Genomic DNA, 19,400 nt, shown 5'->3' with positions numbered 1-19,400 from the left:
CATTTCTGTGCGTGCAACCACAAGCAAACCCAGTCGGAACAGTACGCTTACAGGTTTACTGCTCTCGCGCAGAATGGATCCCGCGGGGGCGTGTACATTCAGCAAGGTAAATTTTTGCAGTGCTCGCTCCCGAGACATCAAAAAAATGTAATTCTGATATTTTACGAAATCACGATATGATTATGAGGCACGCCGTAGTGAAGGACTCCGGATTCATTTTGACCACCTGAGGTTCTTTAACAAGCGGATAAAATAGGTCATTATCATCATCATCAGCCTATATTTATGTCCACTGCAGGACGAAAGCGAATCCGCAGAAGAGCCGTCGAAGGAGCCACCCGGTGACTCTGAAGTGTCCAGCTCTCTTAATGTCTGTTCTATGTTTGATCAAATGAAGCACCTAAAATATTTGAATACATCTAATTTCATTGCGAAACTATATTCCCCGCAGTGAGCGGCGTGCTGTAACCTTCACCGACTTTCAAGTATACGTTCCTTTTCGACCCCTGTAAGTGACACTGATGCCATTTCTGATTGTCTAGTAAGTTCACACAAACCTTGCTCGCGCTCATAAACTAGTGAGAAAATGGCACTGTGTCCCATTTTATAGGACTCGCACACCTTCACATACTTGGAATTCGGCATTGCGCAACCAATCTGCGCAAGATTGACCGCGATGGCGCGCTGTAAGCGTCTACATTGCAGCGTTGTGATTGGCTCGACAGTGAAACATTGCCAGGAAAGTGAAATGATGTAAGAGAAGCCGCCAAATTTCCAGTTGAACTTTGCCTGTGCCGATTTTCCAACCTTCTCGATCGAATAACTTTAGTGCCATGATTTGGTGCGTGTAACTGGTGCAAAAGTAGCAGCCTTAGAAAGTGTTGGAAGGTACGTTTGATTTGAGAATGCAATGCCTGTCACCAATTTACTTTCAAGCCAGCGAATGCAAGTACATTTCTTCCAACACAACAGGCTTGCAATAAATGCACAACGTACCTCGTTGGTCATGATCACTCCGCCGTACTTTGACCGTGTCCCTTGGACGACCGCGCTTCTATCCGGCTCGGGAAGCTCGAACTCGTCGCTCAGCCTTTCGCAGCAGTCGCCGTACTCGCCGGACGCTATCTCGCTAACTGTGGCAGCAAGAGCAAAAAGACATAATGAGCAGACATCTCACCAAGGCTTACAGAAGAAAAAAATTGAAATTGCTTATCGCGCTTAATTTCTGTCCAACAAAATAGCCGGCGCACAAGTAATACAATAGCGTTTTATAACTCGCAAGAAATGCGTGCACACTGAATATACGCAGTGCATCAATGTTTGAATACGCTATTTGCTTATCGGCTCACTGTAGTCGGCGGGGTTGTGAAACGGTGGGCACTGCAGGCCTTGTCTCGAAAGGAATCCCAGAAGATTATCCACTTCACCATTGTAGATGCACCGTCCTCCGGAGACCATGTACAGCTGTAAGGAACGCGGCCGCTTGAGTGGCGGGCACAGTGGTTTATCTGCGTATCTCAGTGCGGGCCCGAGGCAATTCTACTTTAACATTTAACCTTCTCCGCTGATTTTGACATACGCAGTCCGCAACAGCCGCATTAATTGAGGACTGCAATGGCAGTGATGCGGATCCCATGAGTAAGCATTTAATGACCTGGAGTGGCACGGGATGTGCTAAGCTGACACACCTTACCTATATATCTTACATACAACGGTTACCGCACTAAACATAAAAAAACAGAGTACTATGGAGATAATCTTTGCGAAACTCCTAGATGCTTGCTGTCTAGGAGATGGCCAAAGGCACTGCGCGTTATAACGCGTGAGCAAGTGATCAATATCCTTACCATATCGAAATAAGAGAATATCTTGGCACTGGGGGCATGTATGGAGCAAACGACCGTATGACCCATGGATGCCATCCGCTTGAGGATCTGCACGCACATGAGACTAGATACGTTGTCCAGACCACTGCATTCAAAGAACAACAAGTTATTAGACAGGCGTGAAAGCACTGTCGTGTGCGTTCAACGTACACTTGAAAACTGTGTGGTCTCTTTTTGCTGCAAGTGCGGCGAAATTTGGCGAAAGGAGCCTGAAACATGCTTGTAAAATGTTTGTCTCTTCTGATGGCGAAGGGAATTCAGCAAGTACAGAGCCCGATAACAAAGAATGCGTTGTCTTTGTCGACATCTTCATGCGGTTACATGACAGTAACAATATCTGATGATTTTAGCAAGTGTGGACACCACTCGCGAATGTTTTCTGATTTAATATAATGCCATTGATAGTGTAATTCTGCTATGTTATACATAAACTGCTTTGGACAGATTGAGCTGAAGATTACCTCGGCTACACCATTTATCTATGTTATGCAGCAATAGCCTAAAGGAATAAATATTGCTTCTAAGATAAATTGTTAAAATTTGAATTAAGCAAATAAAGATGACAACGTCACAAATGAAAGTACACTGACTCTCACAAGAGTACACGGAGGGTCCATGCCACTACCAGAATAACATATACACTTTGAACTCCTAAATTGTGGGGTTTTACGTGCCGAAAACCAGGTTCTGATTATGAGGCATGCCGTAGTGGAGGACTCCGGAAATTTGGACCGCCTGGGGTTCTTTAACGTGCACCTAAATCTAAGTACACGGGTGTTTTCGCATTTCGCCCCCATCGAAATGTGGCCGCCGTGGACGGTATTCGATCCCGCGACCTCGTGCTCAGCAGCCCAACGCCATAGCCACTGAGCAACCACGGCGGGTCACTTTGAACTCCTCCTACATTAGTGCAAGGGTCCTTCACGAACTAAATGAACAGTGCGTCTATGTCAAAACACACACCTCAGTACCTGTTCCGCCCACAGTAAAGATCATAAGTGCGTCACTTCACATATGCCTGGCCAGCATCACTTATTATAAACGCTTTTTTTAACTTCTGTGTCCTATCCACTAAGAAATATCTTAAAATGCACCAATAGATTTGTATTTTGTTGTAGATGACTTGCTGGTCATAGTCCAGGTATCTTGCGTTTTAAAGGGGCGCGTGTCCAAACTTTCTAGTTTTCCACTAAGGTTCTTTCCGCAGCGTACTTTGAACACTCAAAAGAATGTGGAGAACGGTCTTCATTTTATGGTCGTAGCTGCACTAAGGACAATTGGAGCGCCATATTATTCAAAGAATGTTATTTGTATACGCCACTTTCACGCGAATATTGTAAATTAATGTACCTATGCAGCCAGGGAGATTTGCTGCTATGCTGAATTGGCTTTGTGGCTCAATTTCATATAACATTGACCATTTCGCTCAATTACTGTCAAGCCACTACTGCATAGAACAATGGGTAGACACTCGTTTTATGATATTCCCAATGTCCAACTTAGACAGAGAGATCACACAGTTATTTCCTTCGTTTATAGCCTGTTTTGCGAGTTTATCAGTTTCCTCACTGCCCTTTAATCCGATGTTACAGGGTACACACTTAAATGCAATATTATGACCCTGCGTTGATGCTTCCACGATTTCATCAATGCAGAGAGCTCAAGTAAGACAAAAAGAATTTCACCGACGATTACGATACTCCCTAATGCGAAATTTGAGCGCAGCTCTATGCGTACTTTGATTTATCGATACAGTGGCTGGCGCGGACAATCTTTCTCGTGCGGCACGTTGCAAACGGAGTGAAGTGTGGCGCGACTACCTCGCTAATCGGGAGATCGCGAGAGGCAGCGCGTGGGTGACACATGGACGCGATTCACAACAGCTGCCGCAGACAGACCTCCGCTCATGCAGCGCTTTGTTTCCATATATGGTATCGGTGGACGCGCTCGCCGTATGCCAGTGGCACGCTACTCTGGCGCCATGTCGTAGCGGTCACAGCCGCCGTCTTGCGCGGCACTACGCTTTTCTTCTCAAGCTTTCGCCGTACCCTCCTCTCCTCCGCTTTCCTCCTCGCACTCTCTTCGCTATCGCCGTCTTTCACCACCCGCTGCGCTCCGCGTTTGCTCTTTCATTTTTCGTTGTGCTCGTTCGCTCGGTTACGCCGAGGGACGACGCAGCCGTGAAACGCAGGAACGGGCGCCTAAGAGCTGTGCTCTAAAATATTAGTTCTTTAAGTTTCCCCGCATGTTTTCGGGTTTTATTTATTCGAAACTTGTTTAACTTCACAGATGCAGATCTTATCTACCTGTTCGCCTGTAACAAACTCGCCGTACACGTAAATTGTTGAGACGACTCTGACGCTACTCAGGTCAGCGCACCATATTGTCCCGTTGCAGTGACGTTTGAGAATAAGACGCTGGCACAACTACGAGCTACGAAGCTAACTCTTTATTGGGTGAACTTGTGCCCACCAAATAACTAAGACTCAAGCACAACGACAGCGGCAAGAACAGGCGGCGATCGTCGAAGTCTGGTCTGCGGCTCAAGCGCGTCGATTTCCATACGTGATTCGTCGAAGGTTCCCGCGTAATCGCTAGTGCTCGCATACCATTGAGAAAGTACAGCACTATTCGCGTCGCGCATACAATCTACACAAGGTTCGGTCAGAACATCGGCAACGCACAGAATTATCGATGACATTAGAGTAAGTTCGAAATCATGCAAATGCGTGTTGCGCTGAGCGATAACATTAAGCTGTGAGCGGGTGAAATTGGGTCCCTGGAAAAAGAATAAACAAGCACACGTGTCAATTTATCAAGTGCTTGTTCCTATACTACAAATGGTTTGTGGCATGTTATTTAATACAATGTTGTATCAAGTCATGTTTCACAGCTGTGGAGACACGAGCGGCAAACATTCCCAACATCTTCAATGTCTCCATGATTATTGAATCAACCTCGTAATTGCTCTGCGGGGTTATTCTGGCGGCACTAAGCGAAAAAACATAAGCGGCAACGATGAGCCAAACCTTAAGCCTTGAGGACTGTTTACATTACATCAAAATTTTGCGAACAGAGAGCTGGACGCATGCACTTCCTTCGACCAATGCAAAGCGAAACTTCTGCAATAGCCCATTCGTTGAGACCTATTGGAAGCCTATAAACATTAAACATACTCCGCCGGCTGTGGCATGGTGTTGCGTTTACCAAGTCGTACTCGTATGTAATTGGATGGGCCGAGAGCTCTACCTGGGACACTTGCGGTTTGGCCGAAACAACAGCCCATATTCGGTGCGTGTGACCCCATGATAGTAGGGAGAGGCACGATCAGACACACTGTATAGCCGGCCACTGTCACATCAAAAGCTGCTAGTATGGTCAGAGGACACAACGGACGTATGCGCTAAAAGCAGCCAGAGTCTACGGGCCGGCAGGATAGGCTGCGATAGTGACGTTTGCCGCCTGAAAGTTTTGTGTGCCCTCGCTGCGGGCCCCCGCCCTGAGACATCTCGGCTGACAACATTGTGGTGCAGCGAGCCCCCCCCCCCCCCCCCCCCCTTCCCCATAATACAAATAGCCCCTTTCTCTTCATGTCGTCACTTCTAATACACGTTTGCTTAATGGAGGGACCCAGCAACTACAACGCAGGATAAAACGGGTTGTAAGCAGAAAATCTGAGAAAATGAAGGGAAACATACGTAGGGCAGGTTCATTCCTCCACCAAAAAGCCACCATACGCCAAAATTCAGAAAGGACGTCTTCGTCCCTTTCACTGCCCTCAGCCACGAATCTTAACCAAATTTCCTAATTTTGTACTTATCGTCAGTGGTGCGAGTGGCACTCTACCCACATTAACACCACGATCGGCCGGCCGTCAAACGTAGATAATAAGGAAGGAATAGAATCAATCAAAATGAATTCTTATATTGCGCCGGCCCAGGCCCGCAATAAATAACGCGACGAGGGTCTCGCCGGAGGTATGAAGCTAGCACGATGGGCTATATGGTTGTAGCCACCCTTGCTTACGGAAGCTATCTAAAAGAAATGTCGTGCTCAGAGCGAGAGGAATACGCGGAACCGAGAGGTTCGATTCTTTATCAATTGCAATCACATGAAGCCAACAGACAATCAGGCCAGGAAGATCATTTCTACGTTTCCATTAAACTGATCAGTTAATTTTCCCTGTACTTACACTGGGACCGTATTCTGAAACGTTCGCCTAGGCGAAATTTTTTTTTTCGCTTTCAGGCGTGCGCCGATTGGCTGTTTTAGCAAAATTGGATGAGCTGATTGGGTGGTTGAGCCCAACGTCATTCAATTTTGCTCAACCAGCTAATCAGCGCGCACGCTGATTTCGCCTAGGCGAACGTTTCAGAATACGGCCCCTGGCTTCATTGTCTATTCACACTGCGTGGTTGTAACGATTCTGTGGTAGACTGCAAAACTGACCGTGTACAGCATAGCACGCCACTGGAGCGTTCCACGTGAGGCCTTGGCGCTAAGATAAATAAAGTAGGTCATATCGCGATCAGCCGATACCAACAGAGTGCGCGCTAAGATGTTTTTCCTTACAGTTTTCGCTTTTCCCCCCCTTCTGGCTCATGCAAATTCTTTTTTCCCTTGATCTTTAACAAATCATTTGAAGCACTAGCAGTGAAGTTAGCCTGTGGGCTACGGGGCCTAGTCAAGCATCTGAGACAACCTTGTAGGTTCATCGAGGAACAGAACAGGTGGGTTGTTGACCAGCTCCTGGGCGATGGCTAGCCGCTTCCGCTGGCCGCCAGACAGGTTCTCCGTGAGAGTGTTTCGGCACACCTCCAGGCCCCATTCTTGTATTGACTGCTCTACCTGCGAGTGGCAACGTCGGAGAACACTGCTTTTCTCTCAGTGTACTAGGCTTCCTAGTTGCAAGACACTGCATGGTTGGGCAGTAAGTACATATAACTTGATGGACCAATATGTCTTGCTAGAAGCCTTAAAAGTACCACTTTCAGAATTAAATTTTCAACTGTTCTAACTGATGCACGTGATGTGCACATTTATTGCAAGCTTGCTTTAACTTAGCACAACGTGGTGTAATGCCTTCAGTGTGTTCATTCTATGAGACGTTATGAGTAAAGCACAAACCAGATATCACTACATCGTTTTCGCATTTCTCCGGCTGACGAATAAACTCGGCAGTATTTTTAGTCAAGACGTTATAAAACTAGGAGATTTTTTATGTTGTTTATTTATACCCTCAACATTACAGCGGGGAGTGATAAAAAATAGAATTGTAAATAAACCAGAGCGTTTTGGTCTCAATGAACTGCGCTGCCCATATTGGTGGCGTAATATAGCTTGGTTTTACGATGAAAGTCTGGCGGTGTGAAGTCTTGGAGGATCTCGGACAGTCATCTCGGCCCTCGAGTACGCAGTAAATTTGCGAAGAACGTCCTCTGGTGTTCCCTGCTTACATGATTTTATAGGGTGAGAAGCTGCAGCGTCATGTTTATCTATTTCTAGACCCGTTAGTGGTTCTCATAGGCTGCCACGTTGTCAACATTATTCAACTATCGTTCGTGTCTTCGTCAATTCGTGCATCTTATTGTCCCCCCCCCCCCCCAAACCCACGTATAAAAGTAAACAAATAATTCTGTTATTGATTTTACGCGCCGAATGTTTTTGCATTATTACATTTGCTAAACTTGTGTAAATTTACGCACCATAGCACACACTCAAAAACACACACACGCCTGACAGGCATGTTTCCCTGTTAAACTATCACTTAAAATTTTCAGACATGTAAGATTTAATGTACTGTGATTGTATTACTTCTTATATCTAGCTGCCAGGTGCGCTGTTAAATGCATTGCAGCGGAGTAGCAGATGTGACATTGCATGTTGCCAGATTTTCTATTCCAAGCCTAATTTTCTTCATGACTAATCATAACTCAAGCAGAGCGTGAAAGTCGCACCACGTCTCCCATAGCATTTTACCTTCTTGGCCTTGTCCTTTGGTTCAATGTTCGGCATTCGCAGTTCAACGCTCATGGAGATGGCTTCGAATACCGTCAGAAGAGGCAGCAGACGGTCTTCCTGCATGACGTAGCAGCTCTGCTTGTTGAACAGCTCCCGTTCGCGCACGTAGCCGTTGATGTGAACTTCTCCCGTGTAGCCCTTGTCACTGCAAGCAAAGAAAGTGCGCGGTAACAGCTGTCAGTGAGTGCACTGGTTGCAGTGCGATCAGCATGAAGGAGAAAGGAACACAGCACAGCAACGCTGCATTGCACTGTTTCTTCGTTCAAGCGGTCAAGCAGCTTTCAGTAATGGGACGTTAAACAAGATGGAACAAGCCTCTGCGCTTCTAAGACCGTTCCTAACGAGGACCGTGTGGTTATCGGCCTGAAGGCGATTTTAACTTTTCCTTAAAACCCCAAAGTGTCAACGCCATCGCAAGCGGCAATGCAGCCAAATTCGGCATTTTCCTCTAACTCAGCTGCGTAGAAAGTCACGCTAAAAATCAAACGAAAACACGCACACACGCACACACATACGCATGGACATAAAGAGAAATAGAGAGAAAGAGCGGAGAATCTTAGTCACTAATAATTAAATTCTGAGGTTTTACGTGCCACACCCTCGATGTAATTATGAGGCACGCCGTAATGGGGAACTACGGATTAATTTTAACCACCTGGGGTTCTTTAACGTGTACCCAATGCATTGTGCCCGGGCGTTTTTGCACATCGCCTGCATCGAAATGCTGCCGTTGAGGCCGGTCTTTGATCACACGCCCTCGGGCTTCCCAGCACAACGCCAAGGACAGTACGCCACCACGGCGAATGGGCGTAGTCGTTTCGTTGTGTGTGCACGAGTTTATACGTCTATATGTTGTACATACGACTCGTTTTCGTCTCCCTTAGCCCTTTAACTCAACGTAACCTGGATACAAATGAGCTATAAAACTCTACAAGCTATGCGAGTAGAAAAGCAGCCGTTCATATTGTGGCCACTTTCTTCAAATTAATTTGTTTCGAACTGGGCTCGTTACCTCAATGCAACGTGGATGACATAAAAACAAGTGAAGATAAAATTTGGTGTGAAAGTGTGTACATGTGTGTGTGTGTGTGTGTGTGTGTGTGTGTGTGTGTGTGTTGTGTGTGTGTGTGTGTGTGTGTGTGTGTGTGTGTGTGTGTGTGTGTGTGTGTGTGTGTCATATAACGCGTCGGTGTACTGAAACGTGTAATTCGTTCCTGTGACGATGAACTAATATATTTCGAAATTTTAACGGTCGATATAAATAACATTGTCTTTCAAAAGTTATAATAGACTTCCAATGTTTCTGAATGTGCATTAGGGGGGCAACCGTATATTTCTCAAGATTAAATAACACCTTGATTTCTTCAAAAATCTTCGTGGAAAAATAAATTGCCAGGGGCTGTGCAGCGTTGCGCGCAGAACACATGCATGAACGATGAGAGGCAGCTTTTGAGACATGCATTGTCTTCGCTGAAATTCGTAGTCAAGGCTCCTGCCGCGTGATTCCGCCAGTGGCCTTTTTGTATTGATGGACAAGATCTCGTTCTCGAAGTCACAAATCTGCTCTGGTATTGACATTGGCGAACACACACACACACACACACACACACACACACACACACACACACACACACACACACACACACACACACACACACACACACACACACACACACACACACACACACACACACACACACACACACACACACACACACACACGCGCGCAGCTACACACACACACAGAGAGAGAGAGACAGACAGAGGGCATGGCGGAACTAACGCAATGACGATTAAATGCTTCTCTAGTATATACAGGAAGTTTTTTTACCAGACAGTGGCTAAATCTATACAATTAAGTACAAGTGCTCTCTGCCCTATATCCTTTTTTAACTTCTGCAACATTACAGGGGTTGCAGCTAACTAAAATATTCAACACATTTGTTCACATGGAAACGTCATAGTTTGCTATTTTTTCGCTTACTTTTTTCCATTATCTATTTCTTACTGCGCATAGAGTGAAATATGCGTTACTGAGGCGACTTTCGTAGCGAAAGTACATGGGGAAGACGAAAGAATAAACGAAATAGAGCGCTTCCGTTCCCTTTTATGGCGTCCCTTTTCTGCGATAAACAAGCCATTGCATTAATATGACATCCTGGTCAGTGCACGAATATGTCTCGGCACACAAAATGGGAAAATGTGTCTAGTTTACACCACAGAAAAGGAATTAGGAGAAGAAGCGAAAGAAAAGAGACACTAAACATTATAAAACAAGGTTGCCATGTGGCGTTGAAGGGTAGAAGTCCTCTTGTCCTTGCGAGCTTAATTGAAGGGATTCTGGTGTGATCTCGACAACTTTTTTGTTTGCTAAAAAATTGTCAAAATACGACTTTTGCAATGAATTGCAGTGGGCAAGTCGGTGCCTTTGTTCCGATAGTATAACCATGAAATAATTAACAACCGTTAAAACTGCGAAATTTATACAAATTCGCGCACTGCAGCAGCTCTTCACGAGGGCGGCGCCTCTGCTATGTACTGTTCGCTGGAAGAAACTTTCGTGACCTTGTGCGGGGCTAGGTCACGGGCAGCGCTAAGAAAACCGAGCACTTACTGGGGGACGCTGACCATGAGTAATCGGCTACACCGGGGTTGGGAAAGTCTGAGTCAAAACAAAACCGAAAGAAGGAAGTCTCGCTATAAGCGGTTTGCGAAAGCGTCTCTGACGCTGCGTTACAACACGCGGTAAGGGGAAAGAAGAAAAAATAAAAACCGGATAGTCCCTGTACAGCCAAGGGCTGTACGTGTTGAAATAACACGACAGGGCACGGCGTGCAGCAATATGCAGCATTTCAGTATTGGTTGCAGTTCTGCAATCTCATACGTGTTTATTGCAATGGTTGGCACTTCAACTGACATCTTGTTTGCTGTTAGGATTGGTGGCGCCTATATTCTTACAAACCGCTGCGCATAAGCCACTTCGTGAGTCTAGTAGAAGCAAAGAGCAAGACAGGACCCGAACCATGAAACAGAACGGAAAGAGCCGGCCAGCATAATTGGCGTCTACTACATTGACTAATTGCTTGGCTGAGAATGGCTCCGCATGGCTTTGTGGTTTTATATGCTGCAGCAGTGGGGCAGTCTGCTAGGAATCGCTGAATATGCATAGTCGGTAGCGTGAGCACTTTATGTACACCGAGGAAGCTCACTTAGAATGGCCAACTGCGCAAAAATTGAGCTCTGTTGGCGCTGCTCTTTATTGTTTCATGCCACTGGCAGTAGGCTCCACTTAAAAAGAATGTCATATTTGAACACTTACACTCTCGATTCTTCAAATTTAGGTGAAGCTCCAAGCTACAAATATCTAGGTAAGAGCTAATATGACTAATAACTTGCCTGAAACATGAACATGATAAAAATTTGCACGTCGGCCTTCCGCAAACTGTTTTATAACACGTAAACTACACAACTACTTCCATTCACTAAACTAATCAGTTTCACCACAATTATTAGATAAATGATTCAATACGCATCCGCAGTCTGGGACACGTATGCTGATGACAGGATTACCAAGTTTGAACAAATAGAAAAAAACTTATTTTGTCGGATTCATTTACTCTAAATATTGTCGGCGAGACTCACCCTTCCAACTAATGAAAGCTAACGCTATCTAGCCAGTCTACTTGCACAGAAAATATCGGCGGATTCAGTTCATATGGCTCAGAAGAACTTGCTGTGGGCCTAGTTGGTGCATACTAGACAAATTTTTAAGGCACAAACTAGAGACACGGTACAAAAGGAAGGTCAAACACAGGACAGGCGCCTCTTGTTGGCGCCTTAAAATTTGTCGGTTCATATCTCTTCTCCTGACTAATTAGCTTGCTCTCTACTCCAACTGGTACCTGTCACCTCTAGCAACGAGGCACACACGACATGCTAAGCAGTAACAAAAAATTAAATACGTCACCTCCCCCCACCAGCCCTGATATAAGGCTTATATCATATAAGGTTTTGGGGTGATAAATATCGAAGTGCCACAGCAGGCGGGGGCAGAGGTTTCAGTGAGGCGACAGATAAGAAAAGTTGTCGCAGTTTCACCTGAAAGGCGAAGCATCAATTGCGATAGCAAATTTGTAGAGAGCTATACGGAGTAATGATATTAGCTTTATCAGCTGTATGAACTTGGACATGCAGCAGCACCGGCAACACGCAGAACTGTTGTCGACGCCGTCGGCGTTTTGCCCGCGTTCGCTCAAAATGCGTGTGGCGTTGGTGACTGTTTCCGGAGCCTCTGATATAAATAGGCACTTGGTGCCGCAGCTAAACGTCACCTCCCTTCCCTCCCCCCCCCTCCCCCACGGCCTCTCGCGCGTCGGAAGAAGGCGCGTTTGCTCTACACATATAGTGATTGTAAAGGAGGAAAGAGGCGCCTACTTCTGCAGCCCTTAAGCGAGCACGGCGCAGAACGCGCGTTTGTTCTCCGCCGTGCGTTCACTCCCCGTGAAAGCGCGCGCCCCTCGCGCCCTTTCACTCGCACATACAGCGTTTGGCGCGCGGCGACGATTTCATCTCCACTGACGTCATACGGAACCTCACGGCGACGGCGACGGCGACGCCGACGGCAGAAGTCTGCTTTTGAGTGTCCATATAATTGGTATCGCAATAACATGGAGCCGTTGTCGAAGCCGCGTATGTAGCACATTCGAGCCAGGCGTGGATTTAAAGGCGCAGTGACGCGCGAAATAGACATCAACTGCACCGAAACACGTCCCCGCTCTTCTATACATCACACTTTGCATCTGGTATTACTAATCCTAATCTTGTGGATACTGAAGAAATGAGAATAGTAACATTCACTCGTTGAATAATTACAAGGAAATAAGATTATTATTTTGGCAAAAGGAAAGACCGTACTCACTAGAAACCCGTAAGCAAGTTGAGCAATGTCGTCTTGCCAGCACCGGAAGGACCCATGACTGCTGTTAGTGTACCAGAACGCACTTCGCCACTCATGTTCTGTACCAGGTTCCTACTGGCTGAAATGAGTAACAAGAAAATCAAATCAGTTACACACAACATACAAGGTACTCTTTAAGTCTTCTCGGCATTATAACATACTGCAGCCGTAAGGCTGTGTTGAAGACAGCCGCGGCAACCGCCGACCGGTTACAACTTTCAGATGGGATATTTGATTCCCGTCTGCTTCTACGAGGCTCTCCGATTTCTAGGTGTTGAGAGACCCGAGCCGCTTGTTCCAATAGGTTATTGAGGTTAGAAATAAAGAATACTTATCAGAGTTAATGTGAATTGTGGTTTATTTGATCATTTTGCTGTGATCCGGGAGTAGTGAATGCCTTGTAAGGTCGTGTAAATAATGGAGCTATTTATATTCAAGTGACCATGATAGAGTTCATAGATAAATTTCAACCTGGCTAGAACTCTGAAAAGATGGAGCAGACCGCGAGTCGTTGTATTGGTTCTAATTTTTCAGTTAAGAATTTCTGATACGCGCTACAAATTATATCAGCGTGTTCTAAGGTGCGTCTTATAAGATATTTGTAAGCGTTCAACTTGACAGGGGTTGTTCCGCGCAGTTTTCTTTTCAGTAGTGACAATGTACCTTGGGCTTTGCGACAAATTTCAGTAATATGGAGTTCCCAACCTAAATTGTCTGGGATAGTAACCCCGAGATACTTTATACAGGGAGTTCTGGTTACTGGAGTATCATCCTATCTGTACGCAATGTTTTTTTTTTTTTTTAGTGAATGAGATGTATTTTATTGTAGTAGCATTCAGCATCATGCCCCATGCATTGCACCCCTTATTAATAGAATGTAACGACTCATTTAACATAAGTTGGTCTGCACAGTTAACTACGGATCTATATTTGAGGCAGTCGTCTGCAACGATGTGTGTGTGTGGCCATGCGTTATGGTCATGCATGGCTTCATTAAGCGGTTCTTGAGAGTTACCGGAAAAGCGATAACTAAATTAAGCATTTTTATCAATAAGCTGCCGTTTGCAGAGGTCTTAAACTATCCTTTAATTATTCTGATATCAACGTAGCTTTGCAGGAGTCACGTGCCACTTGAAAAATGTGCTAGAGTGAGAATGGATCTGTATGTAATCCAGTTTCAGTAAGGTGAGGTTCCCAAATTAGTTTGTTTGTGGTAGTTACCCCGAGATAACGTATACAGGAGCTTCTGGTTACCGGAGTACCGTCTAACGTGTATAAAGTCAAGAGGGTGTTTTTCTTTATTTTTTTGTTAGTTAATGAGATGTATTTTGTTGTAACAGCATTCAGCATCATGCCCCATGACTTGCACCACTCATGAATAGAATGTAAGGACTCATTTAACATTTAACTCACACCTTTCATTTTATTATTATTATTTTTTACCTTGAGCCTGACTGACTCTTATTCTCTTTTCCCAGAATACCGAAGCCCTCTATTATTTCTGCAAAAATCCTACGTTTAGGGGCGTTCACTGAAATATACGCACTTCTGCCGGACTTGACTTTGTAGGTAAGGTTCCTCCAGGCAAGGTCGATACTCTCGAAGTTTCTGAACCCGTTCTGGCGGCCATTTCCGTTCACTTCACTCTGGATCGGCAGCTTTGCTCCAACTGCAGTGCGTCGCATAAAGCAGAATTTTTTTCCCCGAAGACACATCGAAGATTCAGTCATACCTACCAAAATGAACGCCAGCGGGAATGAAACTGTGAACTGGATAAAACAAACTAGACCACGTATTTTCCTTTCCACGTTCACTCTTCTGTGTGAAGTTTGCTTGCTTCATTCGCAGACGCAGATTTTTAGGTCTAAAGCATGATTAACGGCCGAATGTGGCAACATACCAGGTCGCTATTTCAAGCAATTAGGCATCAGCGCCGCTCTACTTTGTTTGTGTAGTTTTAGTTGCATTCCGACTTATCGTACATTGAGAGCGAAGGAGACAAACTAGCAAGTATTCCATCCGCGCGATTGTCAGTGAGGCAATTGAATGTAAGGTGGTCAAGGGCAAGAATGGGTGTGTTGGTTAGATGCAATTGGAAAAACAAAGCTTCTGCAGTGAACTATACAGTCAAATAACTAGATCGAGAGGTATAAGTACACAGAGACAATATTTCCAAGAGCAGTAATTCCAAGAGCAGTAATCTTCTCATATAAGGCTATAGGACTGGCGGCATCAGAAAACGCTCTCATAGAAGAAAAAGTCTTATTCTACCCAAGATATGGCAACTCTCTGGCAGCCTGTAAAAGCTTGAGTGGGAAAAATTAAGCGTAGGCATTTCAATAGGAGGACCAGAGTATTCGTTCGGCGCAACCCGCGCGCTAATGGTGCCCTACTATCGGCAAGCTCTGCTTCCCTAGCATTCCCTTGGCTGACGTCATCTGGTACTTTACCTGCGGTCTTATAAACAGCAGATAGTCGTGTCGAGTTGAATTTAACATACGCAGATGAGCATGATATGCAAACAGATAAGGCATACATGCATAAAATATGCATATGTTAAGATGTATCACGTACGAGCATAAAGGTACACATGTGTATGAGGAGAAAAGGTGTTCTGTCGTTCATTTGGTCTTCCTCATTGATAATTACGTGTTCACCAACAATTATAGTTTCCCGAGGGTGTGAGCTGCTTTTGCTGGAGGGATCCTTCAGGGCCGCTGTAGTCAAAGCAGTGCCGCCGTCATCATTGTCACCGTGTCTTAGTTGTCACGCTATCTTTTAACACAGTTTGGTATTCACATGATCATTTGCACATGATTGCAGTCTCTCGCGAATTTGGAGGCGTCGAAGTGAGTCAGAAGTACTGTAAATGCGTTATACTAAGTTCTCATATTTTATTCTTCTTACTTTCTTTTATTTAAATATTTTTATGTCTTTCCTATTAAACATTTTTCTGTATATACGCCACTTCATTAAAGAGATCACTGCTTCACGACTAGTGGGGCGTCAAGATATTCATCACCGCCACGTTTTGCAGTCGACCCTTGTTTATTATTCGCTAAAGGCATTCCTAACGCAACGTTCTATGTGAAAGGGGAATCAAGTGAAAGTGTTTTCTTCCTCAATCATTAGCAGGCCCCGGTTCTTTAACGCATATACATGTCTTCCTCAGAGCGTGAAAGTGGCTTCGAGCGCTTCGCTGACTCCAAGTCTGGCGCTCAAGATCCTTGACAATGTTATTGCCTCTAAGATGTGAGGCATCAAAGCGTCCATTCATTCTTACCTTGACAGCCGCACTTATTGTGAATAGCAGTCTTCCACCTATAGCAATAATTAATGGCCTTGTTTATTGTTCGTAATTATCCTGCAATCAACACATTTGTCATAAGTATTAATCAGCTCGCCATCCGCCATAAGTTACGCTTTTTTTTTCTCTGACTTTTTTAACATTTTTCTCCTGATCATCGCCATATGCGATTTCTCTATGGCATAGTCTGATCCATTTTCCATCAAGTGTAACGACGTGCTTTTAGAATTCGTTGGGGGGAAAGACAGTTGCTTTTCACTGAAAGTCTGTTACGGTGTCCATACTAATACTTAGAAGACAACCGTCAGGTTTTCTTTCACCCTGATTCGGACTCTCTCTCTCTCTCTCTCTTTGCAGACTTGGTCAGCGCGGACGCATTCTTATTTCTCTACCATATTCTACACGCAGCTAGAAAGATCACAGCGTGTAAGTCAACTTCAACTGTTTGTCTATCGTGTCATCGCGCTGGTGCATTCTTTATCAAAAGTTTCTAAGCAACTGCACTTGTGACAGAACGGTGGTGGAGTTTCTATAGCAGTCCGAAGTTCAGGAGGGTGTCAATCAGTCTCCCACTCAATATCGATAACTTACGAGCGACGAATGTTTTAAAGATGCCCCAGCGCATGGCCCGATGACAGGCTTGGCTACGCACGCAGTGCTTAAAAATTTGCAATTATGTTCATTACGGAAATTCAACTACGTGTCAAATTAGTGCTCCCTTTACTATAGCTCCTTGCTGCTCTAAATAATAATAATTATTATTTTTTCTGTGACAGCTCCTCTCATTTTTACACATGTGATAGCTTCGCAAGAAGGTTAACCGATCACCAGCTTTCCAGCTCACCCCAATGCGAGTGATTTAACTTTGTTAAGGCTTGTTGGTGGACTCGTTGGGCTCTAATTCATATTGAACGAATAGCAGCACGAAAAGACAAGGACGATAATTAAGGTGACACACACATACAGAGCAAGGGTGTGTCGCCTTCTCGTCCTTGACTTTTTGTGCTGTTATTCGAGTGGTTTAAACACTCCTGAGACAGTGCTTCACTCCTCACCGACCGATGAAAATCATTACAGTTATTTTAGGGCCGAGCTTGCACATTACAGATATTAATCACATTCGCCGTACAACCAAACAGGGTATAAAATACAGACGTGCTGTGCTCATATATGAAAAAAAAATTATAATAAGCTGCGTTTAGAGAACTTTAGAAATGCAGTGGTAAGCTGAAACGGACTTGATAAAGGTATCAAAATTATTGTGGCGAACAGCTCTGTGTTTCAAAAAAAGTCTCTTTGGTAAATGCAGAGTATATCAAACGAAACAATTCCAACGTCATCAAAGCTAATATACCGCAATAATAGCGAGTCGTGAGCTTGTAAGTTCTTTATGCTAGCCTTTATTACAAGGGAAAAAAACTCGAGCATCGCGACAATTTTGTGCTATAGTCACTATAGGTTATAACTTGTTCGAAAAAAAAAAAGTTCCTTACAATCTATCACGCCAAGGAAGCCTTGTTTCAGTTTGTTTCATTGTCCGTCTTCCATAATAATCGGATTTGTTTTGTGTTAGGTCAAGACAAAATAATTTATTCCAAATATCGTTATTTTACCTGATGCTAGCTTAATAATTTGCCTGCGTGCCATGGCTAAAGCACATTATAGCTTATGTACCTGAAAACGGATCCAATGCACATATTAGAATCAATCTATAAGGGAAGCGTTCGTTAAATGATATACTTCGAAAGCTTTGCTTTAAAAGTACCAATAATTGAAGCAAATTCAATATTTCGTTTAAAATCAGCCGATCTGTTGAAACAACACTTCATAGGCTTCAGCTAAGCACTGCCTATACTAAAAGCTTTCTGTAGAGGATAAGAAAAACCAACAGTGCTACATGCTCACGTGAAAAGGCTGAAGAAGACATAGAACACCTTCTTCTACACTGTAAAAAAACATGATGTAAGAAGCTTTCGGACAAACTGCATGGCTTGGATAGACGGCTACTATCCTTAGGAAAAATTTTGGGTCCATGGCCGACAGAAAAACTTCAAAACATCGCTGCGCGCGCCTTAGTAAGCAGGCACACAAATGATGTGAACCTCATGATCGGCGTCCGCACGAACAATTTCACGCTCATTCCGTTCAATATAATTGCATGCATTGGGACAGAGGTCACGGTCGCATTCAACTCACGTGGGCCATCAAAGGTGGTGGTCTTGATTTGCCGATCTAACGCCAGGTTGTCGTAGTAGTTTGACGAAAGCTCGTTTCCCAGCCTCGACACGTTCAGAAGCACTGCTCCGGAATCCATATTTTCGTCTGTTCGTTCCTGGCTCAACCACACGGACGAAAACAATAACAACAGCCAAAGGCTATGGCCGTTTGCGATGCACTCACAGAGCGAGCACCGTTGGCCTGCGGTGCCAACACCACCGACTCTATCTGACGCCTACAGCACGACGGAAAGTGCGTCCTTGCACGAGGAAGAGGAAGAGACGTCGGTTGGCGCTAAGCTCCCCGCTCAGAGCCTCCGAAGTGTCCCTTTGCGCTAGCCAGCAAACAGCGTCAACAACGGCGACGTGGTCACACTTTCACTGCACGCATCGCGAGCGGAGGACGAATCTACGCGTGCTATCCGTTCACAGAGCTTCGTTGAGAATGCAGGAGCCTTCTCGCAGGTCTAGCAGCCCGCAACTTGGTTCGCCTCTCCAGTTGAGAGACAAAATGGGCTCCTACGCTGCACGTGGGACAGGTTCCGGAGGATGCATTTGTTTTGTTTTGCAGCGTCGCTCTAGGCGAAAAGGAACTTCACTGCTTCTAATGACCTTCTCTTTCTATCTCTCACTCGTCGCGAAGGAAACGAGGGTGTCAGGGCCGGTGTAAGCGCGGTAGTATGCGCTGCTGGCAGGGAGGAGAAAAAAAACCAGACCAGTGCACCGGCAGCCCACAACCACGCAGACACTGCACGCGCTAAGTATCGCGTCGTATGAGAATGCGCACCGGCGCCCGCAGAGTGGTTGCTTCTTTTTCGACGCAGATCAGGTGACCGCAAAGCAACGTGGGCTGCCGCAAGAAGGACGGCTGGAAGGCCGCTAGACAACACCGGTTGTTGTCCACTGCTGCCGACGGCAGCAGAGGAGCGGTCCGAGGAGGCAAGGGAAAGGAGGCCTCATCTGTCCGCGAGTTCACGGTCACTGCCGTTGAAGGAGCATCTGCAGCGTTTGCT

General features: G+C 45.2%; 2 protein-coding genes across 2 annotated transcripts in view; one reads left to right on the top strand and one right to left on the bottom strand.

Moving 5' to 3' along the window:
• Positions 1-19,400, top strand: part of LOC119456444 (ATP-binding cassette sub-family G member 1-like) — a 360,487-nt gene that overhangs the window by 126,025 nt on the left and 215,062 nt on the right. The window lies entirely within an intron of this gene.
• LOC119457067 (ATP-binding cassette sub-family G member 1) lies at positions 705-19,101 on the bottom strand. Its single transcript, XM_037718894.2, has 8 exons — positions 18,368-19,101; positions 14,411-14,533; positions 12,826-12,943; positions 7,866-8,052; positions 6,589-6,734; positions 1,848-1,971; positions 1,350-1,464; positions 705-1,133 (listed from the first exon to the last, which is right to left on the bottom strand). The coding sequence occupies exons 1-8, from the start codon at positions 18,483-18,485 to the stop codon at positions 826-828; spliced, it is 1,239 nt and encodes a 412-aa protein (XP_037574822.2). The 5' UTR covers positions 18,486-19,101; the 3' UTR covers positions 705-825.

The sequence above is a fragment of the Dermacentor silvarum genome, chromosome 6, assembly GCF_013339745.2.
Source record: "Dermacentor silvarum isolate Dsil-2018 chromosome 6, BIME_Dsil_1.4, whole genome shotgun sequence".
Lineage (NCBI taxonomy): Eukaryota > Metazoa > Arthropoda > Arachnida > Ixodida > Ixodidae > Dermacentor > Dermacentor silvarum.
The sequence above is the reverse complement of the archived record's forward strand: the minus strand, read 5'-3'. Positions and strand labels throughout refer to the sequence as shown.

Bases quoted from the DNA above. Each gene is read 5' to 3' on its own strand.
- LOC119457067 (XM_037718894.2), bottom strand. From the start codon at position 18,485: ATGGATTCCGGAGCAGTGCTTCTGAACGTGTCGAGGCTGGGAAACGAG. The intron at 8,053-12,825 runs GTGAGTACGGTC...CTTTGCTTGCAG, and splicing joins AACTTGCTTACGGGTTTCTA to TGACAAGGGCTACACGGGAG. The intron at 1,972-6,588 runs GTTGTCTCAGAT...CTTTGAATGCAG, and splicing joins TTCCTCGATGAACCTACAAG to TGGTCTGGACAACGTATCTA.